The 21,301-nt window shown below is 49.6% G+C and overlaps 1 protein-coding gene across 1 annotated transcript in view; it reads right to left on the reverse strand.

The window, feature by feature from the left end:
• TTC28 (tetratricopeptide repeat domain 28) overlaps positions 1-21,301 on the reverse strand; it is a 422,455-nt gene that overhangs the window by 69,508 nt on the left and 331,646 nt on the right. Inside the window, exon 7 of the mRNA XM_065417993.1 lies at positions 431-1,772. Within this exon, the coding sequence (XP_065274065.1) occupies positions 431-1,772 (1,342 nt within the window). The remainder of the gene's footprint in view (positions 1-430; positions 1,773-21,301) is intronic.

Here is a 21,301-nt window from a genome sequence, read left to right on the forward strand (position 1 = left end):
TGCACCCATACTCCTATCTCTCACAGACGTACACATACCCTGCCCCATACCCACCCCCACAGCTGCCCATCCACCTCTATTTACACACACACACACACACACACACACACACACACACACACACACACACACACACACACACACACACCCCTCTATCTCCTCCCAGCACACACACAACTTGCTAGCCAGTGACTGCACCATGTGAGAGAAATCCAGCATATTGTCTTGAATCTGTGTTCTCAGGTTGGTTCCCTGACACTAACCCCTGTTGGGAGCATGTGCACCCATACACTCGCTGTGACACTGCTCACCACTGAATCATGTGAATAGTGATGGTATAATCATCACTCAGGTATTTTCACTCATTCACTTTCAAGACATTTCTCATTACCAAAGGCCATGCAATACTCCAGCCTTTGGCATTTGTTACCTGTGCCCATTTCCCAGGCCCCGATAGGCCTTCGCCTGGTCTTGCATGCGATTTAAACTCTGAGCTACAGATAAGTACTGTTCATAATACTTTATGGCTTCTTCATAATCTCCTAGAGCCTCGTAACAATCCCCCAGGTTTCCGTATGCCCGGCCTCTGTCCAGCACAGCTTCGTTTCCGCTCAGCTGCTGTAGCATGGCCAGCTGCTGCTCAAAGTACCCAATAGCTTCCTCCATGACATTCATGTTCATCTTGGTGATGCCCATGTTGCCATAGACTTGGGCCTCTATACTGGGGTCCTTCAGCTTCTGTCCAAGTTCCAGCTGTTCTTCATAACACTTGAATGCCATGGTGTACTTCCCAAGGCACATGTACACTGCAGCAAGGTGGCCATGAGCTCTGCATTCACCCGGCACATCCCCTAGTTCCTGGTAAACCTCCAGTTGCTGTGTATGGTACCCCAAGGCCTTGTCATATTTCTGTATCATCTTGTACGCAGAACCCAAGGCTGCATAGGCACTGGCCTCCAATCTCCTGTCTTTGACATGATGGGCTAAGCTCAGCTGCTGCTCATAGGATTTTATTGCACCATTTACATCTTTTTTACATACAAAAATATCCCCCAGGTTCCCAAGAGCCCGGAATTTGGCTTGGGAATTGTTCAGAGCCTGGGCCAGAGACAGCAGGTACTTCTGGCACTCCTCAGCTTTGCTGAAGTCCATTAAGGCCTTGAATGCCAGGCCCAGGTTGCAGTAGGCCTTGGCTTGGCTCAACTTGTCATGTAGATCCTTTGCTAAGGCAAGATCCTGCTCGTAGTACTTTACAGCCTCCTCATAGTTTCCAAGGCAGTAATGGGCGTAGCCAAGGTTGTGGCAAACTTTCCCCTCCCCCTCCATGTCCTGCAGCTCAGGGGACAGGCGCAGGTATTGCTCATAGTAAGGGGCTGCCTGCGCGTACTCTCCTCGCGAGCAATGGAAGTTGCCCAGGTTGCTGAGGGCCCGGGCCTCGCTCTGTATGTCCCGCAGCTCCCGGGCAATGTTGAGGTGGTTTTGGTAGTGCTGCAGGGCCCGGTCATGGGCACCTAAGGCCTGATAGGCCACTGCTAAGTTCCCGTGGGTGGATGCCTGCGAGGCCCGATCATTCACTTCCATAGAAATCTGCAGCTCCTGCCGGTGGTATTTCACAGCGTGGTCATACATGCCCAGGGCATTGTACGCATTGCCCATGTTGCCGTAGGCCCTGCCCTGAGCACCATAGTCATTCAGCTCCTGGGCGATGGACAGGTGAGTCTTGTGGAGTTTCAGAGCAGAGTCATAGTCACCTTTCATCTGGTGAATGATCCCTGAGAAATAACAGAAACAGAGATTAAAGCGCTAAAACCCCACAGTGCCGCCCCCAGCCACCCCCCCAGCCGCACACGACAACCTTTCCCACACACCACCCCTCCCGCACAGCACTGCCTCTGGCCCCGACACCGCCCCTCCCCCACAGCCCTGCCCCTCTCCCACAGCGCTGCCCTCAGCTCCACACACTGACCCTTCCCCACAGCGCCCCTCCCCCACAGCCTCACACCACAACCCTTTCCCACACACCACCCCCACAGCACTGCCGCTCCCCGACAGCGCCGCCCTCAGCTCCACACACTGATCCTCCTCCACAGCGCCACCCCCAGCCCCACACGACAACCCTTCCCCACAGCGCCACCCCCAGCCGACACACTGACCATTCCCCCCAGCCCCACACACCAACCATTCCCCCCAGCCCCACACACCAACCATTCCCCCCAACCCCACAGCACTACCCCTCTCCCACAGCGCGGCCCTCAGCTCCACACAGTGACCCTTCCCCAAAGCGCCACCCCCAGCAACCCTTTTCCACAGCGCCCCTCCCCCACAGCCTCACACCACAACCCTTTCCCACACACCACCCCCACAGCACTGCCGCTCCCCCACAGCGCCGCCCCCAGCCCCACACGACAACCCTTCCCCACAGCGCCACCCCCAGCCGACAGACTGACCATTCCCCCCAGCCCCACACACCAACCATTCCCCCCAGCCCCACAGCACTGCCCCTCTCCCACAGCACTGCCCTCAGCTCCACACACTGACCCTTCCCCACAGCACTGCCCCCAGCTCCAGACACTGCCCCTCCCCCACCGCGCCGCCCCCAGCCCCACAGCGCCACCCCCAGCCTCACACTGCAACCCTCCCCTACCGCACTGGGCATGACCCCCAGCCCCACACAGGCTGGACTCGAGTCCTGGGCACGTGCAAAGAATGGATGGCAAACCCTCCACTAAGGGCTCAGGGAGCTACAGGATCCTCTGGAAAATGGACAGCACATGAAGGTGCTGGGAAATCAATAAACCAGAGACCTAGATGCCTCCATTCCCAACCCTTTAAACAAAACTAGAAGGCAAAAGCACAGCCACGAGGCCCTCACCGCTGGGTGCCTCTTCTGCTAGAAGGCGGTCTCTGCTCTCTCCAGGGGGCTCTTCCAAAGGGTGCCTGTGACTAGAGCAGGGGAGAGAACAGGCTTTCTCTGCTGGAGCTTAAGGGGTGGCTCAAGTACCCTGAATCTCTTAACACTGTCTTAGGTGAGTTCCAGGCTCAGAGTCATCGGATGCTGGGCCTGGTAAAGCAGCCTTCCCAGAAACTCTCTGAACTGCCTGGGTGCTCAGTGCCCAGGGCTGGATTTATTGTGCTATGGAGAAGAAGCAGCAATAACTGAGATGGCTCAATAAAGCAATCACAGTGATGGATGAAGCACCAGAGAAGCAGTGAAGCCATGCTACAGGGAGGGGGCCTGGCCAGCAGGGACAGCCTGGAAGCAGCAGAGAACCCCAAAAGCACAGAGAGCTTCCTCAGGCTGTCACACTAGCCATTATCCTAAGGAGCAGAAACCCACCTGCCAGTCGCAGCTCTGGCTCTTCATGAGACGGTTCCAGGGCACTAAACCCAGAGAGGCTGCCTGGAATTAGCTCTGATTTAAAACACTAATCACTGTGAAATGCCAGTTCAGTTGAGCATTTAGGACTGAGACAGCGGGGGTCTCGGTGGGGAGAGGAACCACATAGTATCATAGTATATCAGGGTTGGAAGGGACCTCAGGAGGTCATCTAGTCCAACCCCCTGCTCAAAGCAGGACCAATTCCCAACTAAATCATCCCAGCCAGGGCTTTGTCAAGCCGGGCCTTAAAAACCTCCAAGGAAGGAGACTCCACCACCTCCCTAGGTAACGCATTCCAGTGCTTCACCACCCTCCTAGTGAAATAGTGTTTCCTAATATCCAACCTAGACCTCCCCCACTGCAACTTGAGACCATTGCTCCTTGTTCTGTCATCTGCCACCATTGAGAACAGCCGAGTTCCATCCTCTTTGGAACCCCCCTTCAGGTAGTTGAAGGCTGCTATCAAATCCCCCCTCATTCTTCTCTTCTGGAGACTAAACAATCCCAGTTCCCTCAGCCTCTCCTCATAAGTCATGCGCTCCAGACCCCTAATCATTTTTGTTGCCCTCCGCTGGACTCTTTCCGATTTTTCCACATCCTTCTTGTAGTGTGGGGCCCAAAACTGGACACAGTACTCCAGATGAGGCCTCACCAATGTCGAATAAAGGGGAACGATCACATCCCTCGATCTGCTGGCAATGCCCCTACTTATACAGCCCAAAATGCCGTTAGCCTTCTTGGCAACAAGAGCACACTGTTGACTCATATCCACATTTCCTGCACCAGCTTTGATGGGCCTGCCTACATCTGTACCCCAGCAGCTTGCCCCTGAGTTCCTAACACGCTCACCCAAGGGGATGTTGCTACATTTTCAGATGTGGATTGGGAGGTTCAGACAGCCATAGGAGTTAACCCTAGCAAGTCCTGTACAGTCCATTCCCCCAACCCAGGGGCCAGTGCTGGTTTGTTCCTACAACAGACAATCAGCTTTCCAACCAATGCCCCAAACATATTGAGAATTACACAGAAACGATTTAACAATAAATCTGAACAGAAGAACTTTGACGTGCCAATGAAGTGTGCCCTACATAGCACAGCCACCCCCAGGAGCAGGTGTGGTGATGTGACTGACAATCACACCTGAGAGGCAGTGGAAGGCCATTGGCTCAATCTCCATGGGTCTGTCCTATGCCTGCAGGATAAGAAAGACGCCTCAGGTTTGAGTCTCCTTCCAACGACTGGTGCACTCTGCATTAATGGGACTAATGAGACTCTGCACTTTCTTCTAAGGAGTTCTGGGCCCTTTGCAGAAATTCACGAACAGGCCTGTGGCAGGAGATGGCAGGGCACTGCACAGCACAATATCTGGGCCAGGAGGACAAATGCAAATAGGTGGCAACTGTCAGCACCTCACCCCAAAGAGAAGTAAGCTGCTCACTCCAGAACACATGACAACAGGCATCCTGAGGGTGGAAGGAGAGAGGATGCAGTTGGAGGATGAGAGAGGGATGGGCTTCCACAAGTCCAGTAGACACTGGGAGCTACGATTAGGCAGCGCGTTTGATCCAGCTCTTGTTTTGTACTTACAAACACAAATGCGAAGACAGATGGCTTTACAAGCAGGGCTGGAATGCGATAGCTGAAATTTGCTTTCCTGAGGCAATTTGGAGCTTAACAGATTCATTTTGTAAATTCATATTGGATTGAAAACCGCAAGTCCCAATATGTACTCTGGCCAGATTAACCGTATTTCTATCAAAGCAAGTTGTTCTATAAATTCTAGTCATTTTCCTACCAACATGAGGCTTCAGGATAAGGCAATTGACAAGACGTGGGCAGAGTGAAATAGGATTTAAATAACGAGGCCTGGGCTGCTGCTGTGTGAACAAATTTAAAGTTTATGAAATTGAGGGACTGATGGGACTAGCTTGAGTGGCCAAGTGCCATGCAAGCTCCCCCCACAACTGTGCCAATGCCCCCCCAATCCTGATCTATCATACCCCTTACTGTTCCATTCCTGGGACCCACAACTGTACCGCTGCACCTCAGCTCTTCCCTCTAGCACCGCCTGTTATTCCTGTCCTGGGGCTCCTGCCCTTTAATCCTAACCTGCAGTTTCCAGCTATGCCAGTCTTGGGACAGCAGATCTGGATAAACATCACATTAAACTAGGATGGGTCTCACCTGTTTCACATGTGCCCTACGTGGGATCTGAAGCCAAGGCTCCAGAGCTCTCCCTCATTACACCCCCAAGTCCCAGAGTCTCCATTCTCACAGCCAAAGCATTGAGATGGGAAGACACCTCGAGATCCATGATAACTTGAGACTTTATAAAACAGATCTGGATCTGAGGCTCATATACTTTTAGAGACACTATCTTGCCCTCCTCCATCTGGGAGCTGGGAAGCTTTTACAAATACCAGCTAACACCTGCATAACCCCACTGAGAGGCAAGCAATGGAGACGTAAGTATCACTGAACCTACCACTGAAATGTAGCTACCTCTGGGGTGTAAGAAGGCAACTACTTAACTGCGCACAGCAGGTTATCACAGGAAGGAAAGAAGAATCACGTATCCAGCAGAAAGGGGAAGTTAGCTACTGGAGACAGTGTAACTACCAAGGTGGAATTTGACCAGGACATCACATTAATTAATATTGTGAAAGAACAATCCTTGTAAAGATACCACATTGTCCTTAGGAGCTATAAAGAGAGAAATGAACTAGGACATCTGCACGGGAAGAATAAGGGGTGGCCAGGTTGGGAATAAGTAGAGCCTCTGCTGGCTGTAAAGAGGGGCACACACTTCTCTGTTCAGTTTGTTAATCACTTTTTTTCCTTTCAGCCAGCTTTTCCATGTGCCTTGGCTCAGCAGAGCTTCCATGACATCAGTGTGAGAGCCAAGCCCATCCCAAAGTGACATAATGCAGCAGGCCCCACGTATGGAAAAGCTAAAAACACATAGCTCACTGAAAACCACAACTAAGAAAGATTTGGTTTCCAAAATAAAGGGACTGGTAAACATTTCCTAACCTGTTCCTGCTGCATGGACAGATTCCTCTGAGGTGCAAGACACGTAACCACTCTCAATCATAGGCAGTATAGTCACAGTGAACCCCACCCATCTCCTCCAAGGGAGCAACCATCAGATGGGGAGATCCTTCATATAATAGCTGCACGGAGGGCAATGGGAGCTTTGTGTGCAAAGGGTATGGGTGGGCGGAGGCTGTTCTAATGCACTGGAGAGACATTATTTGAGATGCTTTCAGTGGGGGTTATGAGTTAATGTAACTATATTTTGAAATAAAAACCAGAACCTCTGTCCTGGGTCAGGTGAAGAAGGTGGTTGGGTGTTGGCCTCATGAGGGAGAGAGGAAAAAATGCTCATTCCTCCAATGGCCTCGACCAAGAAATGATGACATCCTGAAGACATGTCTGGACATGACTCGCATGGAGGGGGGCTCACTTGAGGGCAGATTCTCAACATGCGACAGGCCTGGTGGGGGAGCTCCTTGGGGGGAGCCTGTGGACATTGCAGCGGTTCAGCCACCCACCAACTCCTGGAGGGGCCCCGAGTGCAGGGATTTTCAAAACCCAGGACAAAACTCAGAGTCACTGGAAGAGGCCATGAAAACACTCCCAGCTTTCTGGGGGACACCGTCATGAGTTACAAGTGGCTCTGAACGCTGCAGACTCAAGGGGAAACAAACTCATTCTATGGAGAGGAAACATTCCCTTGGACACCTTCTCCAGGTCAATGCAAGTTCACACTTATCCATCCAGGCAAGATCCCTTCTGTGGGATCATGGCCATCAAGACAGGAGAAGGAAGAAACAGAACCAATCACCAGGGAATTGCACCCGTCCCATATCTGCCCCAAAGCTGCAAAAAGCAACAAGCTCTCCTTTCTGTGGGATCAAGGTCAGCTGCAGGCTCCTTTGGCAGCTCTGAGCTGCCCTGGCTGTTCTGGGAGAGTAACTGCCAGTGACATTCACACCCAATGACGACTCAGTGCAGAATTTCCTAGGGACACTCACTAGAGTGTTCAGGAGATAGATGTGACTCTTCTGGCAGTTTTCTCCCCACACACCCCTACCTGCATATTCACCCCACATGTCCAAGACACTCCAAAGCCGCAAGACAATCGAATATACCTACCCACACAAACATTACAAAACCCTGACTATTCATCCACCTGAATATTCACCCACCGACAGCCTAGACCCACAGCCAACACCTCCCTCCCCCGAGCGACAGCACATGCTCTCAGATTGCTTCCCATGCACAACACACCAGCAACTTACCTGCTTGATGTATCGCATGACACCCTAGGCCATTCATTATCAGGCACTATACCAACAGCATTACGTTACCAAAGGGAAACCCTGCTCAGAAAGAGCAGCCACCAATCATTGCCCAGACTGAAGTGGCTTCTGCAGGGTGTTAATGATTTCATCAGTGAGACTTATTGGATGTAAAAGCACATTCGTAAATCGCTTCTTCACACAGCACAAATGCCTCATTAATCCTAAGGGCATCAGGCTTGGAAATAATACCAGCACCAACATTTCTGGGAGCAGAGCAAGAGCCACCAGAAAGGGGATAGGTGCTACAGCTCATCACTGTCCCGCCGAGGTTTTCAAAGGCCAGCAGTTTAGCAGCACCAGAGGGCTCGGACTGGAGATGTTTTCCAGGAAGGTAAAAGGAAGGGTAGACAGGCAGAGGGAGGAGGGGTGTGGAATGTGATCACACTCAGAGGAACTGGGAATTACATACGAATTCCAGCTTCATTTACATCACACAGATCAAAATGTTCACAAGAAACTGGACTCCATGACCCAGCACCACAGATCTTTGGAAAGAAGGTAGGGGCCTCAGATGTGCACACCCTATCAAACGTGTGCATGCACCTATGAAAAGGGACACACTTCAGCAATGGAGATCTTACAGCCTCAGCCGGGTTCAGTAACAGATCTCGTTTCGGTTCTGAACAGAAGGCCAAACTGTGCCATTTTATGCTCATTTGCTGTGTTGCCATTGGTGGTTTTGTCCCCTCCTCACACCCCTTTCCTACCACTGCAGCTCTTCAGCTGCCCAATCTGACTCCCCATACCCAATGTACTGCTCTGCCTCCTCCCTTTACCCCCCCCGTCCCCTCATAAACAAACTCCTGCTCTCCCACACTCCATCCTCAAGTGTGCCCTAAAATTAAGTTCTTCTAACAAATGGATACAGCCATGGCCCTAGCCTGCTGCCACCTGGATCACTCTGCATGGATGTCGTGTCCTGCTCCCCCTGCCCAGGGCTGCTTGATGTAGTTTTAGTTTGTGAGCAATCTGGAGCAGGGACTCTCTCACTACCTCTGTCTGTACAGTGCCCAGCACAAGGAAGCCCACTCCTGACTGGCATCTTTGGGTGCTACCACAACAATGGAACTACTCCGTAAACACCTTGGTGACAGAGGCCCATTGGTGGTTCACTACTGTGTCAGCAACTCACTACACCTAACACACTGTTTTCATAATCTGTATGTAAAAGGTGTCATGTAAGGAATCATATACAAATGCTGGTCCTGAAAATCATTGTTTGGTGTAACAAAGGGTTCTTAATAAGTGATAAAATGATGTTCTTAAAATGTCATTAGCAAGCAACGAGTAAGCACAGTCTGCCTTAGACAGAGGAATGTATATTTGCTTTTCTGACCAGCCTGCTCGCCAGGCAGAGACAATGAAGATACATTTACATACAAGGTACCAAAGCTATCAAGCTAATAAACAAGGGAGAAGACAGCATGGTGTCCACACCCCAGTAGGAGAAAAACTTTATCTGGATATACACTTCAAAGAATACATTTCAAAGTTTTACTGGGCTATAAAGGCAGGGGGTCTGAACCTCAAATGATAAGCAACTGAATCAACTGATTGTATACAATACTACCATATTATAGAAGTGTATCAAGTAAGGTCTTTTATGAAAATCGGTGACACCCTGGTGATAGGTATCATTATGAATTGTCTATTAACACTATATGAGGCATTATGGATACTCACTGATATTATGCTTTAGAGTCTGTGACCAAACACAGGGAGAAACAGGATTTCTCCCAGACAGAAGGGATGGCAGCTATCTATCTGTCTCCAACGTAAAATGAACATTATGGAATCAAAACAATGGAAGCCCCATTCACATATGAATCAGCAGGGGGATGGGAAGCCCACAGGAAGGGAAGAACAGCAGGAAACCTTTGGGCCAGAGCTCTTGCAGTCACAGAACATTTGATCCTTCAACCAAGGGGGTTGAAGTCTCTGGGAACTGAGCTTATATGAGAAACCTGCTTAGGCAAAGACAGTAACTTGCTGAAATTAAGTTTTAGTCTTAGAAGTGTAGTTTTACTTTTGTTTGCTTGTAACCCTTTATATCTTTATTCCTTATACTTGGTATCACTTAATTCTATGTCTTTTTGTTAAATGAACTTGTTTTATTTTTACTATAAATCAAATCAGTGCTATGACTGAAATACAAGGGTGTGTCAAACCTCAGGTTAAATTAATGAGCTGCAGTGTATTGTCTCTTGAAAGGAACAAGGAACTTAATAATGTCTGTCAGCGTTCCAGGAGAGGGCTGGGCACTGAGGGAGACATCTCTGGGGAACGCAGGAACTGTGTGTTACATCTAAGGTGAGGTTTGGACTGGCAGAGCCCTGAAGATTTTGCTGGCAAGGCAGACAAGCTGATGTGTCGGGGAGTTGTCACACAGTTTGGCGGTAGCAAAACTCTGATTTGCTGAAGCTGAGAGCAGAAACACAAACACAGTAACTCACAAATCTGGGAACCCCAGCAGACTGTCACAGGGCAGATGTTTTGGGGGACATTCGGGACTGGGAGAGTGTTAGGGTCACTGTACAAAAAGTAACTGGGCAGTGGATGAGTGACCTGCATGCTTGTAAGTTGACTGTTGGTGTCAGGGTTGTGAGCCACAGAGGCATAGTATTTATGGTACCCAGAGTTGCAGGGCAGGTGATGACAATGCCTTAAGTGGTCTGGGTTGACCCCAAAGCGTCACAGCCTAACAACAAAGCAGAAGCATAACGATGGGCTTTAGCACACAAATACCAGAGCGGAGAGAAGAGCTCCATGAAAGGTCCAAGCTTCAAGAAACGCTTCATGCCCAGGAGAGCTCCAAGAGAGCGTTCCAGGTACCACAGGCTCCGAACTAAGTGTGTGGGAGGTCAACACTGCTGTAGAAAAATGATGGCAAATCTAAAGGCATGGCAGTTCAGAAAGCCATTCCAAGCTGCTCTCCCGCACCTTACCCTGCCCTTGAGTCAAGCCAGCTACTGGCCCCATCACACACTGAGGAAAATGATGTTTTACTGACACATTTCAGATGGAGAGATCAGGTTCAAAATGATGGGGGTTTGTCACTGCTAAGAAATGGGTGTGGGCTTGTAGTGAGCTGTGCAGGAATGAAAGGTGTGCGGCAGCAGTATGACCAAGAGGCCCTTGTCGCCTAACTTCTGGGCTCCTGGAGTAAAGCCATCATCAGGAAGAAACTTACTCAAATATGCAGATGGCAGGAGATGCCCATCAGGCCTTTGAAGAGCAGCCAGAACTGGACAGCTGCAACTCCTGTCTCCCCTCTGCAATGTTCCTATTTCATGTACCACTGTGTGGACCGTATAAACTGCTCAGCTTCCCAGCCTTCAGCACCCGCTCTGCGGATGCAGGAAGCTGAAATTCCCCTCTGTGAATGGAGTGAGACATCACAGAGAGTTTATCTGTACACGAAAGGCTGACAAATATAAATAACATGAGATTAGGAGAGAGCTGGTTGTTCTGCGAATTCCTCCTGAGTCTGACATGTTTGAAGTTAAGTGAATGAGATAAAAGGCATCAAGGAATTTAAAAATAATTAATTCACTGTCCCCTCTCAGTCCCCCCGCCCCCACCACCACTCCTTTCCTGATCTGATGCATCCATGAGCGCCCCTCAATAACAGCCTTCGAAAAAGAGAGAGAGAGAGAGTGCGCGCGTGCGTGTGTGTGCAGGGAATGCTGGGCCATTTCAGGCCCCGTGGGATGTGCAGTCATCACTTCCTTTAACTTCCATCTCCCCAAAGCCAGATCAGCTCCTGTTTCCTGACTAAAACATCCCAGCTTCAGAACCAACGTCTGAGAAATTGCATGGGACTCCAGCAGGTCAGGTCTGTGGCCTAATGTCTCATCCACCCTTGTAGCACTGAGATGAAAAACTGAAGATTTAGACCAGACTTGCAAAGCTGGGTAACTAAGGACAGGCTCCTATTCCAGAGTGGCCAGACCATAAGGAGTGCTGAGCACCAGCAGGACACTGATTTCAGCTTCAGGTGTTTGGAAAAATCACAAGTCCAACTAGAGGCACTGTAGAAGGCTGTGGCCATGCCTCCCTGTCGGTGTCGGAGGGAGGCCATGCCCCCTTGCTACAGGCACCCATGTGTGAAAACTCTTGCCTCAGTTTACAGTTCTCAGACAGAGCAGCTCTTCTTTTACCGAAAGCTCACTTTCTCAGTGAAGACTGCTTGGAGCAGCATCCAGGTTTCTGGACCATTGCAGTGGGGCATCTACTAGCAGTGTGTCTCCTCTCACTGCTGCATGGTGACCACAAGGTTCTTAGTCAGGCTGAGATTCCTCTGGCTTCTGAAAAGCCCCTCAGGCTCGTGGTCTGAATCAGATTCATGCATTACAATTCTCCTCCCTGCTGTCCGGTTCTCCTCATTTCTCTGGCCTCACCCTGCCTTCACTCCAAAGCAGCACCACGCAAAGATCTAGTTTGTTTGCAAGGCTGGGGGGGAAATCATTCACCTTCAAGAATAAGCTCTCATAAAAAGCAACAGAGGGTCCTGTGGCACCTTTAAGACTAACAGAAGTATTGGGAGGTCCCAATACTTCTGTTAGTCTTAAAGGTACCACAGGACCCTCTGTTGCTTTTTTACAGATTCAGACTAACATGGCTACCCCTCTGATACTAAGCTCTCATAAGTAAGGCTACGTTTTAGTCATGGGTATTTTTAGTAAAAGTCATGGACAGGTCATAGGCAGTAAACAAAAATTCACGGCCCGTGACCGGTCCATGACTTTTACTATATACCCCTAACTAAAATTTGGACAAGGGCCCCCGTGTGCTCTGGGAGGGGTGGTGATCCGGGGGTGCTACGGGTGCTGGGGGAAGTGGCCCAGGACCCTGCTGGTGCTGAGGGGGGCAGGCAGTGGCGCGTGGCCCGGGACCTCCACTGCTGCTGTGGGGGGAGGATTGGCAGGGGCTCCCTACCCGGCTCTGCGTGTCCCTCCAGCTCCTAGGCGGCAGAGGGGCCCGGGGGCTCCGCACGCTGCTCCCATCATAAGCCCCAGCTGTGCAGCTCCAATTGGCCGGGAACCACAACCAATGGGAGCTGTGGGGGTGGGGCCTGTGGGCGCAGGCAGCACGTGCAGCCCCCTGGCCCCGCCTCCACCTAGGAGCTGCGGGGCCGTGCCAGTGGGAGCCAGGGAGCCCCCCACCCTGAGGTAAGTGCCCCCCCACACTCCCCAACCCCCTGCCCCAGCCCTGAGTCCCCTCCCACACACCCAACCACTGCAGAAGTCACGGAAGGTCATGGAATCCATGACAGACTCGCAGCCTTACTCATAAACCCTTTAAGGAGCGCCTGGTGCGCAGTCAGCAGGCCACAGCCCTCTAGCACCCCAATCTGGAGCTCACGCACCCCCAGAGATGCAGATTCCTTGGGAGGAATGGGAGGAATTAATTTAGATTGGTCGCCATTAAGAGTCCATGATTAGCCAGTCACCATCCCCCCCAGGCTCTGACTTTTCGCAGACTAGGAGATAGCTGGGTTCTCTCAGACACTACTGGTCAGTGCCTGTGATAGTGGCCACTGAACTGACCAAAGCTACAGGGCCTGCAAAATAATCTGCTCCTCACCCACCCCGTACCAATGGGCTCATTTGTAACTCGAAGCTGCACAAAGGCCGTGTCCAGTTTGAAGGTAAAATGTTAGCCTCCTGAATCCCCTCAACAGGCAGCAACAGGAGACATGTGGTGCTGTGTTTCAAGAAGGGAAGTAACTTCTTGATGGCAGAGTTGTTGACGAGGAGCCAGTCCTGAGCACTCTGCCCTGCGCAGGAAGGGAGGCAGAGAAGGGTGCCTGGGACTGGATTCCTAGAGCAAGGCTCTTCTGTGGGCCAGCAGAACTTGGGAACACACTGGCGAGAGCACAGTCAGAGTGGGGACACCACAGCCCAATCTAAGAAGCAGCATCCGCAGGCTCTGAAGGGAGTTTCATCCAGAGCACCATGTCCTCAGAGAAGGGCTGCTGCCTGCAATAAGGGGCCTTGAGCAGCAGAGATTCACAGAACATCACCTGGAAAACAGGCTGCTCCGGAGGAAACGGGAATTTGGCATACCCCTTCAGAGGCACAGGTGCAGCTCTTCTCCCCCTGACAGATGATGATTCCAAGGCAGAGCTTTGGGATTAAAGGCACCAGAGACACTAACAGGTTGCATTGACAGGGAACATCCTGCAACTTCTTGCTCTGCAGGTTGTAGAAAAGCCACACACTCAATGCAATTAGCAGGCTCCACAGCAAGATTAACTAAGATCAGGAAGGGGAAGTTATCACATACCAGAACAATTACATCTCTTTGCTTTCCTTAACAGCCAAAATTAAGGCTTGTAGGCAGATGGGAGATGAAGCCTGTGCAGCTTCAGATGTTCCAGTCGGTCTCTTTACTACCACCACAGGAAAAAACAAACAATGAGCAAATGTTTACAAGTGGTTACCCAAGACAAAGCTGAGAAACTGGCATAACAGAGCAGAAAATTGGAGTCTCCAATCTCCTCCTCCACAGCCCCTATCACTAAGCTAGCCTGGTGGGAGCCTGTCACCATCTGTACCTGTCACATGAGCGGGAAGGATCCAGAAACACACTGTCACTTCAAAACACAAAGCTACCGACTCATTCACACAGCTATAATTGTGTACTTCAAAAGGAAAGAAACGCTTTCTTCCAGGCAGCTAGCCAGCCGGACCCCATCCAGGAGTAGTATGCAAATGACATCAGGGAACAGAACCAAACAGAGTCTAGGGAGGAAGGGCAAGGAAAGCTAAAAAAGGCTCATTCAGCACTTGAGATCTGTGAAATTGGAGCAAAATATACACAACCTAGAAACAATGTGGACTTCTCCTTCCTTTGCTTAACAATTACTGCTAAGGGCACAGACGGATGCTAGGGAAACAGCCATCTGAAGCACCAGCTGTAGTGTAAATGCAACCTGAGCTACAAGCAGATCTTGAAGGGCACAAGCTTGAATGGGAACCATCAACCCTAAAGCAGCCAAAGTGCTGAAGCGGCACAGTGGATCAAGATCCTTCTCCACTCCCTTACCACAAAGCTAAGGGCAAGACAACCCTGAACAGGCAGCCTGCATTTCCAGAGAGCTCAGGAGACCTTACAAGTCAGCCTTCTTGGGCCTTGTCTAGTCTAGGACTGGAGGCATGATGTTTGCACAAATTAGCTAGGCTCCTGCATGGCTTTAACTGCATCATTTAGCATGTGTTAAAGGCACTGAGTGTTGTCAGCACTAGACTTTTTTAGTGCGTTAGTTAGCAAATATTAACATCACATTTTAAATCCTACTCTACACAAGACCTTAGATTGTGTTTGAACCCATCCCTGTCAGCCAGCACCCAGTCTGGTTAGCTGCATTTTATGAGTATCAGTGGAATTTTCTGTGCTATGTTTGTTATCTATTTAATTTCACATCACAGGTCTCAGTAGACTTCCTACTGGGTGTTCTGCAAACCTACAAAAATAATCCTGATGACATCAGGATGGTCATAACGAGCGGTTAAACCTCAGATGTTGAACATATAATCATGACATTTTCAGAAGCAAACTAGGGAAATGTGGTCTAGATGAAATTACTATAAGGTGGGTACACAACTGGTTGAAAGACTGTACTCAAAGAATAGTTATCTATGATTTGCTGTCAAACTGGAAGGACATATCTAGTGGGGTCCTCGAGGGGCCTCTCCTGGGTCTGGTACTATTCAATATTTTCATTAATGACTTGAATAATGGGGTGGAGAGCATGCTTATAAAATTTGCAGAGGACACCAAGCTAGGAGGGATTGGAAACTCTCTGGAGGGCACGATTAGAATTCAAAACAACCTTGACAAATTTGAGAATCGGTCTGAAATCAACAAGATGAAATTCAATAAACACAAATGCAAAGTACTTCACTTAGGAAGAAACATCAAATCCACTACTTCAAAAATGGGGAATTAGTGGCTAGGTGGTAGTACTGTTGAAAAGGATCTGTGATTATAGTGGATCACAAACTGAATATGAGTCAGCAAGGTGATGAGGCTGTGAAAAAGGCTAATATCATTCTGGGATATATTAACAGGAGTGTTGTATGTAAGACACAGGAGGTAATTGTCCTGCTCTACTCAAACACTGCTGAAGCCTCAACTGAAGTTCTGGGTGCCACACTTTAGGAAAGATGTGGACAAATTGGAGATAGTCCAGAGGAGAGCAACAGAAGCGATAAAATGTTTAGAAAACCTGACCTGTGAGGAAAGGTTAAAAAACTGGACATTTAGTCTTGAGAAGAGAAGTCTGAGGGGGGGACTGGTAACAGTCTTCAAATATGTTAAGGGCTGGTATAAAGAGGACTGTGATCAATTGTTCTCCATAGCCACTGAAGGCAGGACAAGAAATCATGGGCAGGAAGGGAGATTTAGGTTAGGTATTAGGGAAAACTTTCTAACTAAAAAGATAGTTAAGCTCCGGAACAGGCTTCCAAGGGAGACTGCGGACTCCCCATCACGGTCGATTTTTAAGAACAGGTTGGACAAAAACCTGTCAGGGATGGTGTAGGATTACTTGGTCCTACCTCAGCATGGAGGGGATGGACCAGAATGACCTCTTGAGATCCCTTCCAGCCCAAAATTTCTATGATTCTGATCATTTTGATGCGTTTCCAGGCCTTTATTATTGAACTAAATGTATTTAATGTGTGTAAATGTATTTAATTCTATTTTTAGTTACTGTATATTACACATTTTCACTATAACTGAAGTCATTCTATTGTTGAGTGTTGATCTGCAATATCAGGAAGGTCAGAAGAGTGAGAAAAATAACAGCTTAAACCACTGGCTCTTACTGAGAAGTCAGACAGTGTCAAACAAAATAAGCTGTTCTTTAGATATTTAGGTGCTAAAAAGGGGTCTGGGAAATCTCCTTAACCGGAGAGCCTTACTGGAGAACTGTTTTCATGCTTGTAAATCTCAAAAATGGTTACATGGATTTTTAACTACTTTAAAAAAATCACCATGGGCTGATGATAAACCTGAGACATTTTACCTGAGTCTTTTTTTATTTTTCCAAAAAGTTGCAAGATGCTTGAAAACATTGGGGCCTATCATTAAAGTGTCTCTTCAAATAGAGCCTCACTACCGCAACACTGTCATTACCATGCAACTTTGCCTTTATGATTAAAGACTGGGTTAGTGCATTTAGTTCTTTGGTGCAGTTACTTGTACTTACCTGGGGAAAACACTCTGCAACTCCTCAGCCTGAGACTGCACCCCGCATCCCTCTGAGAAATAGTACTTAAAATACATGCAGTACATGCACATGGGCAAAGTTCATTGCCTTCAGTGGCATCATGCCTGCTGCGTGTGCCAGTGGTATAGGTGGCATACGATGTATCTCCCATACATAATACACAACACACAATGTTCTATTGCTGAGTACATTCCATGAGGCTACTTTGGGATTTGAAATGATTCTCTCTCAAAATGAACTAAATCCCTTATAATCTTCCACTCTGTGAAAATAAAGCAGAACCCTCCAGCCCTAGCTGAGAGTGAAGTATACATTCCTCTCTCTGCTTTTGCATTTCAATACATGCAGCATATACAGGATTTAGTGGGAAGCAGATGCAGAGGGAAATAGAAGCTTAGCATCCATATGCAATTATTAGAGACTATAAACAGTCCTTTGCTCATAATATGAAGTGCCTTTTCTACATGGCAGTAAGCAGAGTTAAGAATTGCAGAGGCTGACAAGCCAGCTCTCTAGATGGGGCCTTGGAATCTGAAAACACCATCTGCTTTGCAAAGGTTGACAGTCAGAGTCCTGGTTAAACTCCACATCTCCTTGTTATGAAGGGCTTGATAACTTGCGACTTGCCCTCAGTCCATTACCTTCTGCTTACTAACGCTCAGAGCACAGCCTATCTCCCTGCAGAGCACTCCAGCAGCTGGGCTATGTTATATGCTGTCTCTGTCTCACTCGGCATTAGATAATACAGTAAGGAGAGCCTTCCATCTCAATCACTGAAACACAAACAACAATTTCTGTTGTTTCAGCAAAGAGGCCAACACTGACATTCTGGCTCAGAAACACATATTCAGATACATTTTTGGCTGTCAGTGTGGTTATTTTGATGAGGTTTTGTTTTACATGTGGCTTAGATGAAAGACAATTAAGACTTCACATTTAATTGGTACTGGATGCATTTTAAATAGCATTAATGGACTTTCTCAACAAGAACTACACATTTTGATTTCTCAAAGTAACAACTCTGGCAGAGAGGAGGACAGAGCGGTACAGCTGAAGTACCAGCTGATACGTGAGATCCTACGTTTCTCAAAGTAACAACTCTGGCAGAGAGGAGGACAGAGCGGTACAGCTGAAGGACCAGCTGATACGTGAGACCCTACATTTCTCAAAGTAACAACTCTGGCAGAGAGGAGGACAGAGAGGTACAGCTGAAGTACCAGCTGATACGTGAGACCCTACGTTTCTCAAAGTAACAACTGGCAAAGAGGAGGACAGAGCGGTACAGCTGAAGGACCAGCTGATACGTGAGATCCTACGTTTCTCAAAGTAACAACTCTGGCAGAGAGGAGGGCAGAGCGGTACAGCTGAAGGACCAGCTGATACGTGAGATCCTACGTTTCTCAAAGTAACAACTGGCAGAGAGGAGGACAGAGCGGTACAGCTGAAGGACCAGCTGATAAGTGAGATCCTACGTTTCTCAAAGTAACAACTGGCAGAGAGGAGGGCAGAGCGGTACAGCTGAAGGACCAGCTGATATGTGAGATCCTACGTTTAGACGCTAGAAAGGCTGTTTCAAAGTCAAGCGTGGAGGGGCTGAGTCAGCACTACTGACAAAGTTACATTTAGGCTTAAATCCAACTCGAGAAAAACATTTCTGCTGCACTGAAACCCCTCACAGTTCAACAGAAGAATGTCTGGAATCATGTGATGAAAGTATCACTAAATATAAAGCTGCTATAAGATTAAGAACGGTACTGAGAAGAACTTTCTAATCCAAACTTGCCTCATGGGGTTTTGAGCTGGCAAAATGGTGACAGCATTAAGAACCTAAGTGAGTTTGTGTCAGGTCTGCAGAAGAGAGAGCAAGCGTGCGTACACATGCCAATGGTGCATGGGGTCCTTCAGGGCCGAGGCTAAGCAGCCACAGTTAAAAGTTTTGCTTGCAGAGAATTGGTAAACCTGTCTCTTTGCAACATTTCTGTGCCAAGAGGGTTGTTTCATGGCTCTGACAAACAGCATCAGAATGTCTCTAAGGCTAGGTCCACACTACCTACCTGATTTGGCGGGTAGAGATCGATCTTCTGGGTTCGATTTATCGCGTCTCATCTGGACGCGATAAATCGATCCCAGAAGCGCTCCCCTGTCGACTACGGAACTCCTGCTCGCCGAGAGGAGGAAGCGCTGTCGACGGGGGAGCTTGCCTGCGCCGCATGGACCCGCAGTAAGTAAACTTAATTCGATCTAGGAAACGTCGACTTCAGCTACGCTATTCTCGTAGCTGAAGTTGCGTTTCCTAGATCGATCCCCCGCCCCAGTGTGGACCAAGCCTAAGGCACAGGCAAGTAAGAAGAAATGTTGTTCAGTTTCAGACCTGAGGTCTCCCCCCCAAGCCTACAGGGGACTCACTCTGCCCCACTGCATGTGTCACACAGGATGAGAGGGGATGCCCCCCAGCCCCCAACTGCCAACAGAGCCCAAGGCATATGCTGCCCCTGCTCATGGCCAGCAGAGCCCACAGCCGCACACCCACCAGAGCCACAGAAGCACTTCCACCCCAGTAGCTGGCAGAGCCCAGGGTGCATGCCCCAAACCCCAGCAGAGCCCAGAACATGCCTCTCCTGCCCTGTTGTCTGCCAGCAGAACCCAGAGAGCAGTTCTCATGCCCACCCACAGAAAAGACATCTCCCAGCACCTGCCAGAGACATGGGGAACGTAATTAGCTCTTTGCTAAATGTATTTGCATATGTATTTTGCTAAATCCCTTATACAAGGTCAGACTCAAAGCATCATCCTTTCCAACCCTCCTGGCCACCAGATCCCCTGTCATACTAACAGAAATGTTATCAATGCTCAGTACTGGCTCTTTAAAGGTCAACACCCCAAAGGGGTTCTTGCATCATAAACCCATTTAGCCTTACACATTTGCCATAATTTGAGTAAAGAAAAAGGAAACTCGATGCACTAATTAGAAAGCTGGGGCTGTTGTGTTTTCTCCAGTTCACCTTATCTTCTTTATTCAGCTCTTGAAGACTCAGCTATTAAAGGAAATTAAGTAATTCATCAAGCTCATTTCAATTACCTGCCACGGATAACATCAGAGTACAATTAGCATCTACAAATGAACCAAGTGCCAACTGCCAGGCAGAAACAGAAGCTAATTTACAGTGCGGGGCTGCCTGCTAGAACTGCACTTCTGGGGGCTGCCAGCATCTCATCATCCCAACAGCCCCTCTCTGTCCTTCCCACGCCCCAGCCACACCTGGCCTGCTGAAGGGAATTACAGCCAGGATACCTTCGCCTAGGACAGGAAAGTCCACAATGTCGAAAGTCACAGCAAAGGCAGCAAGAACTATCTGTGCTCTCTGAATTCCCACCTTGGGACCAGGGAAAGGGAGAAGCAGTAGAGCGGCATTCCCTCTAAACCAGGGGTGGTCAAACTATGGTCCGGGGGCGCATGCGGCTCTTCAGTCACTTTAATCCAGCCCTTGAGCACCCACTGGGGAGCAGGTTCCGGAGCTTGCCCCGCTCTGTTGCTCCAGTCGGGGAGCGGGGTTGGGGGCTTGCACCGCTCCGTGCGTACCGTGGCTCCACGCAGATCCTGGAAGTAGCGGCATGTCCCCACCCCACCCCCGGCTCCTGTACGTAGGGGAAGCCAAGGGGCTCCGCACGTTGCCCCCGCCCCAAGTGCCGCCCCTGCAGCTCCCATTGGCCGGGAATCACGGCCAATGGGAGCTGCAGGGGCAGCGCCTGGAGATGGGGCAGGATGCAGAGTTGCCTGGCTGCGCCTCCGCATAGGAGCCAGAAGGGGGACATGCCCCTGCTTCTGGGAGCTGCTTGAGGTAAGCGCCGCCCAGAGCCTGCCCCCCTCCTGTGCCCCAACCCTCCCGCCCCAGCCCTGATCCCCCACCTGCCATCTGAACCCCTTGGTCCCAGCCCAGAGCACCCTCCTGAACCCCAAACCCGCATCCCCAGAGCCCGCACCCCCAGCTGGAGCCCTCACCCCCTCTCCCACACCCCAACCCTGTGCCCCAGCCTGGAGCCCCTTCCCGCACACTGAACTCCTCATTTCTGGACCCACCACAGAGTCCGCACCCCCAGCCGGAGCCCTCACCCCCTCCCACACCCCAATCCCCAATTTTGTGAGCATTCATGGCCTGCCATACAATTTCCATACCCAGATGTGGCCCTTGGGCCAAAAAGTTTGCCCACCCCTGCTCTAAATCCTGCTTCTAGCGGTAACTGTAGGACATTAATGTCTCCTCCCCACAGGGGCAATCATCATCCAAAACTTATTGGGTTCTGTGCTTGCTTTGAAAA

Source organism: Emys orbicularis, chromosome 16 (genome assembly GCF_028017835.1).
Source record: "Emys orbicularis isolate rEmyOrb1 chromosome 16, rEmyOrb1.hap1, whole genome shotgun sequence".
NCBI classification, from domain to species: Eukaryota; Metazoa; Chordata; order Testudines; family Emydidae; genus Emys; species Emys orbicularis.